Genomic DNA, 9,632 nt, shown 5'->3' on the forward strand with positions numbered 1-9,632 from the left:
TCCATTGTACAGTCTTTTAATAAAGCATAAAGCACATTTACCAACAAAGCCAAGTATCCTCCTAGGAAGCCAGAGCAGATAAACCAATGTTCAGTAATCAATGCTTTCATATTCTTATTTGGAAAACACTTAGCTATCCAATGAATTCAACCTAATTTATCATTGAACTTAGCAAAACTTTATAAACTTTCAGGTTACTAAAGATTTTGAAAGCTATAAACTTTTAAAATTTATTCAACCTACCTGTTCTTAACAGTTACCCATGAAGAACTTATGAGACATTACCTATCACTTGAAGTCATCTTTTTGCTGACACATTGCAACAGATACAACATGAGTTTAACTTAATAAATGCAGGTAGAACAAAAGCTGATTATCTTTATCATATGCAGTGCTGCTAACTCCAGAAACATGCCTGTTTTAATTAAACCAGCAACCTTGAAGTACCTTTAATATTGAGTGTGTTGCACCTAAAAAGTCAGTTGATTTGTTCCCACTGTCAGGTTTTATTTGGGGCACCTGCAGGAAGATCTGAAGTGGGCAGTTCAAGTTTAGGGGAGCTCCGGGATCCCTTCATGCTTCCATGGTCTTCTAAGTTAAGAGATGAGCTGGAAAAAAGCCTTAATCAGAAAGTTTGGGGTCAAAAACAAAGGTAGTTGAAGTCCTCTTTCAGTAAGTGCATTAATCTTTGCAGGCCAGAAGACGGAATTACTCAGCTCTGCCTTGTGGTGCACAAGCAACCATAGTCCTTAATAAACAAAGGGGTATGGCTTTCTTTTTTTAATTTAAAAGATTTTATTTATTCATTTGAAAGAGAGCAAGAGAGGGGTGAGGGGCAGGAGAAACAGACTCCCCACCATGCAGGGAGCCCAATGTGGGTCTTGATTCCTGGACTCCGGGATCATAACCTGAGCTGAAGGCAGACACTTAACTGACTGAGCCAACCAGCTGTCCCGAGAGTCATTATTTTTTTTTTTAAGATTTTATTTATTTATTTGTCAGAGACAGAGCACAAGCAGGGGGAGTGGTAGGCAGAGGGAGAAGCAGGCTCCCTGCAGAGCAAGGAGCCTGATGGTGGGACTTGATCCCAAGACCCTAGGATCATGACCTGAGCCAAAGGCAGGCACTTAACTGATTGAACCACCCAGGTGTCCTGAGAGTCATTAATTTTTAACAAGAATTATCATTTAAGGGGTGCTTGGGTGGCGCAGTCAGTTAAGCAACCAACTCCTGGTTTCGGCTCAGGTCATGAACTCAGGGTGCTGGGATTGAGCCCCGCGTTGGGCTATGTGCTCAGCGTGGAGTCTGCTTGAGATTCTCTTTCTCCTTCTCTCTCTCTGCCCCTCCCACTCGTGCTCTCTCTCTCTATAAAATAAATAAATAGTTTTTTAAAAAAAAGTTATCCTTTAAAATGTATAAGGTTGAAAGATAACAAAATAAGAAGGGTGGGTGTCTTATTAAAAAGGAATCAAAAGAAAAGGAAGGGATGCCTGGGTGGCTCAGTTGGTTGAGTGTCTGCCTTCAGCTTGAGTCATGATCTCAGGTCCTGGGATCAAGCCCCCAGTCAGACTCCCTGCTCAGCAGGGAACTTGCTTCTCCCTCTTTCTCTGTCTGCTGCTCCCCCTGCTTGTACACTTTCTCTCTCTCTCTCACTGTCAAATAAATAAATAAATAAATAAAATCTTAAAAAAAAAAAGAAAAGGAAAATTTAGTGTAAAAAAAAAGAACTGATAAATAATACGAAAAGGAGGTACTCTGGGAAGACTCAAAATAGAGCAGTGTGGAGCGAAGTCTGACTTGGCATTGCTCCTTCACCAGGGTGAGGGGCAGTGGGCAAACGTGCTTGAATGGAACCTCATTGAAGACCCTACTGAGGCTGTTCAGTAGTTGAAATGTCTTTTGAGTTTTGTAAAAGCCTTCTAGCATTATTTTTCTTATCTTTTTGGATCAGATTAAGACTAGTCAATGGTTACTTTTCTTTAATGTCATCACCATGCACAAGAAGCATTACAGAATATTTGTTTCTACTTTCTGTTTGTATATAGGATACTCTTTATTTTCTCACCTATTTGATTCCCCCGCCATAAGAACTGCTGAATGAATTAGTGTTCATCAGTTGCATATAACACCCAGTGCTCATTACAAGTGCCCTCCTTAATGCCCATCACCCAGGTACCCCATCCCCCCACCTCCCCTCCAGCAACCCTCACTTTGTTTCCTATGGTTAAGAGTCTTACGTTTGTCTCCCTCTCTGATTTCATCTTATTGTCTTTTTTCCTCCCTTCCCCTATGTTCATCTGTCTTGTTTCTTAAATTCCACATATGAGTAAAATCATGCTATTTGGCTTTCTCTGACTTACTTCCCTTAGCATAATATCCTCTAGTTCCATCCTTGTTGTTGCAAATGGTAAGATTTTTTAAATGGATGAGTGATATTCCATTGTATATATACCACATCTTTATCCATTCACCTGTTGATAGACATCTTGGCTCTTTGCATATTTTGGCTATTGTGGACACTGCTACTATAAACATTGGGGTGCGTGTGCACCTTTGGAACACTATTTTGTATCCTTTGGATAAATACCTAGTAGTGGAATTGCTGGGTTGTAGGGTAGGTCTATTTTTAACTTTTTGAGGCACCTCCCTACTGTTTGCAGAGCAGCTGTACCAGCTTGCATTCCCACCAACAGTGGGAGAACAGGGCTCCCTGTTCTCTGAATCCTTGACAACATCTGTTGTTTCCTGACTTGTTCATTTTAGCCATTCTGACTGGTATGAGGTGGTATCTCATTGTGGTTTTGATTTGTATATCCCTGACCACAAGTGATATGGAGCATTTTTTTCATGTGTCTGTTGGGACATTTGTATGTCTTTGGAGAAATGTCTGTTCATGTCTTCTGCCCATTTCTTAACTGGATTATTTGTTTTTTGGGTGTTGAGCTTGATAAATTCTTTATAGATTTTGGATACTAGCCCTTTATCTGATAAGATGTTTGCAAATATCTTCTCCCATTCTGTAGGTTGTCTTAGTTTTGTCGACTATTTCCTTTGTGCAAAAGCTCTTTATCTTGATGAAGTCCCAATAGTTCATTTTTGCCTTTGTTTCCCTTGCCTTTGAAGACATGTCTAGGTAGACGTTCCTGTAGCCGAGGTCAAAGAGGTTGCTGCCTGTGTTCTCCTAATTAAAAGTAAAAGTAAAATCCTCTCTTACTAACTGCATATCAAGTACTCAATAGCATATGTGGCTGTTGGCTATCAAAATGGACAGTGCAGGTCTAGACTGATGTCTGATCATATTTGGGAACAAGACCCTCAGGAGATCAACCTTTTGAAATGAGTCTATCTCTGTTCAGTTCTGGATGAGGGTTGTTATGATAATTAAGATGATTTAGGTAATCTTAGATAATTATGAAGCTAACTGTATATATATTAAGTGAACTGATATATAGCTCCTAGTGAGAAAGACATCTGTCACCTATCAGTCCTCAGTGAATACTAATCTATGTTATTTTCATGCCATAGATTATACCATTTTCAGTTAATCTCCCATATATCATCTGCAGAGAGAAAGCTAAGGTATGTGTGATTATGGATTAGTAATGCTTGCTGATTAATGATTGATACGAAAAGGACTCCAGGTAAACTTGTGCCAAGAGTAATGAAGATTGCCATGTTCACATAGATTCGTAAGTTGTATGGAAGTGATGAAATTTTCCATTAGGTAGACTTCTTCACCGTCACTGCCAGGGTGGTAGCTATTGATTTGACCCATGGTAAGTCAGGTTGGTTCTCGTTTTCAGAGGATTCTATAGGTCATCCCTACACAACATAGTGTCCAGAGATCTGGGTCTAAGCAGTCATGCTGCTGGTTTATTTAGAAAGAGTCAACGTATTCCAGAGAATGCTGTTATCTAAGTCAGTTTCCTTGAATGTGTGGTTTGAACATGGTGCCATATAATTCCATTGATGAGTTTTATTACTGGGGCAAATAAAGAGTCACATTTCTCAGGGATTAGTTTCCTTACCTATAAAATAATACTATTACTCCTTTCCTCATGGCTACCAGGTCCCTTTCCTGGCTTCAGGTGAGACAGGTATACTCTGGCAGTGTTGTGTATTTATGCAAGATTTCTTGAGTGTGCAGGGATATATGGGAATCTCAGACTAGGATGGAATGACTTTCTCGTGGGTGATTCTGGGAAATAGGGTCAATCTGTATTCAGAATTGTACTTTCTTTTCTCCAAGGTATTTCTAGGAATCCTTTCTCCCTTCATGAAGAAAACACAGAGGCAGAAAGGATGGTGGCTGTCTGGCTGAAAAATGATAATCAGGTAAGTAGTAACCATATCAATCAGCAAAATGCCGTCCTTACATCCGCCAGGTGGATACCTTCCTTCTAGGCACAGCTGTGTCCTGAGCTTCCTAAAGCAAATAAAGCCCCATACAAGGACTGAATCCTCAGTTGCATTTTACCTGGAAGTGGAAACTCTCATATCAAAAAGGGATTACCCTGAAACAAATCTCAGTATTTCAGTAAGCAATCCTGAAGCTCATAGATACCAAGTACAGGTTTCCGCCTTGCTGCTTGCTCTGACATGGTAAGGTTTAAGTGTTCTTTTCTTAAAGGATTCAGTCATTCTGTGCTGTTTTTGAAGGTTCTGTAGTGTGCTCAGATGTATGTTACAGTAGAGGGAAATAAGAGCTGTTATCGTGGTTATGTTGTCATAAGGTCATGTTTGAAGGATGCCATTAAAGCCATGAGTGGAGATGAGTAGTGAGTGAGTCTAGATCAAGAGAAGTGTACCTAGGAGCATAGAACCATGGGAAGATAATGAGAAAGCCCATAACCCTGCATAGATATTGAATCTCCTGTCCACATTTCTCCCATGAACTTTGGTGATGTTTCTTGTCTCAAGCCAACGTGGGTGTTATGGTTTAGATTACAGTGACCTTCAATGATGTGGCAGTGGACTTCATCCAGGAGGAGTGGATACTACTGGACCTCACTCAGAGAAGCCTATATAGACATGTGATGCTGGAAAACTACCAGAACCTGGTAGCAGTAGGTAGGGCTGCTACCATTCCTTGTAACTTCTCAGGAAACAGATATGTATCACATACTTAATATGTTCCAGCATTGGTGATGCCTAATCTGAACATAATAGGCAATCAGAGATGCATCTTCTCTACACTAATGGTTTATTTATTTAAAGATTTTATTTATTAGAGAGAGAGCAAGGACAAACAGGGGTGAGGAGCTAAGGGAGAGGGAGAAGCAGACTTCCTGCTGATCAGGGAGTCTGATACGGGGCTTGATCCAGGAGCCTGAGATCATGACCTGAGGTGAAGGCAGATGCTTAACCGACTGAGCCACCAAGGCACCCCTTCCCTACAGTAATAGGTTTTAATCTGTTTCTGTAAATGTGGCCCTGGGGCCAACAGCAACACCATCACTCTGTTAGGAATTTACATTTTCAGACTCTGCTGTTGACATTCCGTATTATAAAGCTAAGGTTGTTGTTCTATCTTCTCTGTTCAGTTAGCCATCCTGATAATTGTGATGCACTCCAGCATTTGAGCACCATTGCTCTAGTGGCTTCCCCATCAGAAGGAAGATCTCTTTTTCTCATCTCCTTTATTCCCTATTTGAATAAATGCCTTTATGCTCTGTAAATATGTACATACATTTGAAATTGGTTTCTGTGGGTCAGGCATAACTAATCTTTTTGCCAGAGTAAGGGACGTTTCCCTTGTTTGTCCTTCTGTAACAATTTCACTGGTTTCATTACAAATACAATCTTGGGTTTATCAGAAACTTTGTCATCACTTGCATGAGCCTCTCCTACTAATGTACCTTTCCCTGTGGATAGGATATCAACTGCCGAAACCTAAGCTGATCACTTGGTTGGAACAACAAGAGCTGAGGACAGTGGAGAAGAGAGTTTTCCAAGGTGAGTTAGAAACTTCACTGGTGAATGAGAAGAATGTCATGTGGTCAATGTGATGTATAGTATGTTTGAAACTAATGTGTAAATTTTTAGGATATGATTTGTCTCGGGTCTGATGCCATTTGTCTCTGATGTTTTTGGATATCTTGAACTTCCCTCACTCTGTTACTTAAAATTCCTACGATGTCAGGGCACATGGGTGTCTTGGTTGGGCGACTGCCTTAGGCTTGGGTTATGGTCCTGGAGTCCTGGGATTGAGAGCCATGTGGGGCTCCCCACTAGGCAGGGAGTCTGCTTCTCCCTCTGACCCTCTCCCCTCTCATGCTCTCTTTCTCTCTAATAAATAAATAAAATATTTAAAAAAGAATTCTATGATGTCACAAAATGACCTAGTTCTGTACTGTTTTGTTATATCCTCCGTGTCCAGAGGTTTCCCAGTTGTCTTCCTTGATATTCTGTTACTGCTAACCATCATATTTAATTTTTAGGAAGTTATTGTTTTAGTAAACCACCAAATTTTGACCATCCACACTTAGTGTCAAAGTTTTCCCATATACAAATTGCTGAAATCTTTATTTATTTATTTATTTATTTATTTATTTATTTATTACCATTTTTAACATAAAAATAAAAAAAAAGACTTTTCTTTTTAAAATTGTTTAACCTGTCATTTGTTTCTGTGTGCTTAAATTTGTTTGTTTTTGTTTTTCGTTTTTTGTTTTTATTTCAGAATGGGAAATGCAACATCAAGCCAAAGGGTCAGCATCTCACCAGGATTCTTTGGAAGGAAAAACAGCCAGAAAAATTAAAAAAGTAAGGTTTAGTTGTGATTATTTCCTTTTTTCCACATTCAAAAAACATTATAAAATCAGTGCAAATGGGAGATATTTGAGACAAATGGCATTTACCAAGAGAAAGCACTTCAGAGATACTCTGATTATGATATGGGGGGTTAATGTAAATCTATTTTGAAAATTACTGCTTCCTAGATACCACAGGTACACAGTCCCACATACGTAATGAGGGATTAAGTCTAAATATTTTAATGAAATTTTAATGGAATGTTCGTAAGAGCAGAGCAGATGGCATCAGTTTTTTTCAGAGGGGTTCCCTCATTTCACTTGAATGAAATCAACAGGAATTGTGTTTATGTAATGAAAATGCTAAGCGTAATCATCATAATAATGCTTTTAGGTTGATAAGGGTTGAAATCTATAATGAATCTGAAAATCCTATAGTCATCTTTCATCCCTTCATCTACAGGAAGGGACCCACCGTGGAGCAGAATACTCTGACTATCAGCAAAGTGGGAAAGTCTCAAGTAAACACTTAATCCTTAAGCCACGGATGAGAACTGAAAATAGAAAGAACACTTTTGAGCATAATCAGTATGCCAATGGCTCCCATACTCTGAAAAATAAAAGCTCTACTAGAGAGAAGCTTTCTGAATTTAATCAGTGTGGTAAAGTCTTCAGCCTGACTCCACATACCATGTATGAGAGAACCAGCGTGGCAGAGAAGTCTTTTGAATGCAGTGACTGCAGGAAGATGTTCGTTAGTCATTCACGCTTTCAGGCACACATAAGAATTCACAGTGGAGGAGATTTTGATGAATGGAAGCAATTTAAAAGAACTTCAGTTCCCCCACCCAGCCATCCTGAGCATGTGCAAACACACACTGTTAAAAAAGCCTATGAATGTAAGGAATGTGGGAAGACTTGCACAGATTTGAAAAGCCTCAATAAACACATCATTCAACTTCACACTGGAACAAAACCATTTCTGTGTAGTGAATGTGGAAAAGCTTTCAATACTTCCTCTTGCCTTTATGTACATTTGAGAATTCACACTGGAGAGAAGCCCTATAAATGTAAGGAATGTGGGAAACACTTCTCTTGGCTGTCAGCCTTTCGTGATCATGTTCGGACTCACACAGGTGAAAAGCCTTATAAATGTAAGGAATGTGGGAAAGCCCTCAGTAGTTCCTCATATCTTAACTATCATTTGAGAATTCACACTGGAGAAAAGCCCTTTGAGTGTAAGGAATGTGGGAAAGCCTTTACAACTTCCTCACAACTTAATTTACATTTGAGAATTCACACTGGAGAGAAGCCATACAAATGTAAGGAATGTGGGAAACACTTCTCTTGGCTGTCAGTTCTTCGTAAACATGTTCAAACTCACAGTGGTGAGAAGCCCTACAAATGTAAGGAATGTGGGAAAGCCCTCAGTCGTTCCTCAGTACTTAATGCACATCTGAGTATTCACACTGGAGAGAAACCCTATGAATGCAAGGAGTGTGGGAAATCCTTCCCTCTTTCCTCAAGCCTAATTAGACATTTAACAATTCACACGGGAGAGAAACCCTATCAATGTAAGGAATGTGGGAAAGCTTTTGCTTGGTGCTCATTACTTAAAAAACATTTACAAACTCACAGTGGAGAGAAGCCCTGTAAGGTGGTGAATGTGGGGAATTCTTCAGTACTTCCTCATACATAAATGACCATTTGAGAACTCCAGGTGGAGAGGCACCCTATGAATGTAAGGATGGCAGGAAAGTCTTCACTACTTCTCAAGCCTCATTCAACATTTAATAATTCACACTGGAGAGAAGCCCTCTATGTAAGTAAAGTGGGAAATTCTTCACTACCTCTACATCTCTAAATACACATTTGAAGTCACACTGGAGACAAGGCCCATGAATGTACATATTGAGAGAAAGCTTTCAGTGTTTACTCAAACCTAACTCAGTATGTAAAAATTGACGCCAGAGAGAAACCCTGTGAACATAAAGAATGTGAGAAAGTCTTCACATCATGGTCGTGACTTAGTAAACACCTAAAAATGCTCAATGGATAGAAGACTTACATACGTAATAAATGTGGGAAAGCCTCAATTTCAGAAACATGAAAAAAGCCACACTGGAGGGATACCATGTGAGTATGAGGAATGTGGCAAAGCCTACAAGTGTTCCACTGATTCTGAGTACATGAAACAACTCAGTTATTGGATGCTCTACGAAGTTAAGCGATGTAGGAAAGCAATCAGGATATTCTACAACCCTTGCTGGAATGACATTGTGAAGTTGTAAATGCGGGAGACATGTGGAACTCAGCTAACAGGCTGGTTTTGTAGATCTGTTTTCAACATGTGTCACTCTGCCCTGACCATTTTGGGGAATGATCTGGCATTCTTTCCTCAGGTATCCATGCTAGTCCAGTTCGGTTTTTACGTATGGTTGCAGCCTGGCCCCACATAGGACTACCAGCTTAGACTTAATGCTGTTCAAAACCACCTGGATTCTCTAATTGTATTGACCTTGTCTAATACTTTGAAGATGGTGACCACTTTAATTAGTTCACAGCTCATGGAATCCATCTACAGTGCCTCATGCTAAGCTGGGGGATATAGATTTCTAAATTTTCTGTCCCCTCTCATACTTGGTCCTTTTGGCTCAGGAAAGACTTTAGGAATGGTGTGGCTATACACCCTGATGTCATGGCTGTAGAAGGAGAGCAAGATGCCCAGCACTAGGGAAGGAAATACCTCTAATGTTGGCAGTTTGTGGAAAGGCTAGGAATGGAGAATATTTTCTTTGTTCTTAGATCACCACAGCCTGGAAGAACAACCATGTTTGTCTTTGTTGAGGAACAACTGCAGCTGGCATGTGACTTCCTGAT

At 39.9% G+C, this 9,632-nt stretch overlaps 1 protein-coding gene across 1 annotated transcript; it reads left to right on the forward strand.

Annotated features, from left to right (window-relative positions):
- Positions 1-4,302: 4,302 nt before the first annotated feature.
- Positions 4,303-8,546, forward strand: LOC103676356 (zinc finger protein 121-like). Its single transcript, XM_040628275.1, is given in 6 exon segments — positions 4,303-4,335; positions 4,944-5,066; positions 5,817-5,955; positions 6,683-6,765; positions 7,216-8,410; positions 8,413-8,546. Coding segments are annotated over 6 exon segments (1,707 nt in total).
- Positions 8,547-9,632: the final 1,086 nt, after the last annotated feature.

This window comes from Ursus maritimus, unplaced genomic scaffold (assembly GCF_017311325.1).
Source record: "Ursus maritimus isolate PB19 unplaced genomic scaffold, ASM1731132v1 scaffold_14, whole genome shotgun sequence".
Taxonomy (NCBI): Eukaryota; Metazoa; Chordata; class Mammalia; order Carnivora; family Ursidae; genus Ursus; species Ursus maritimus.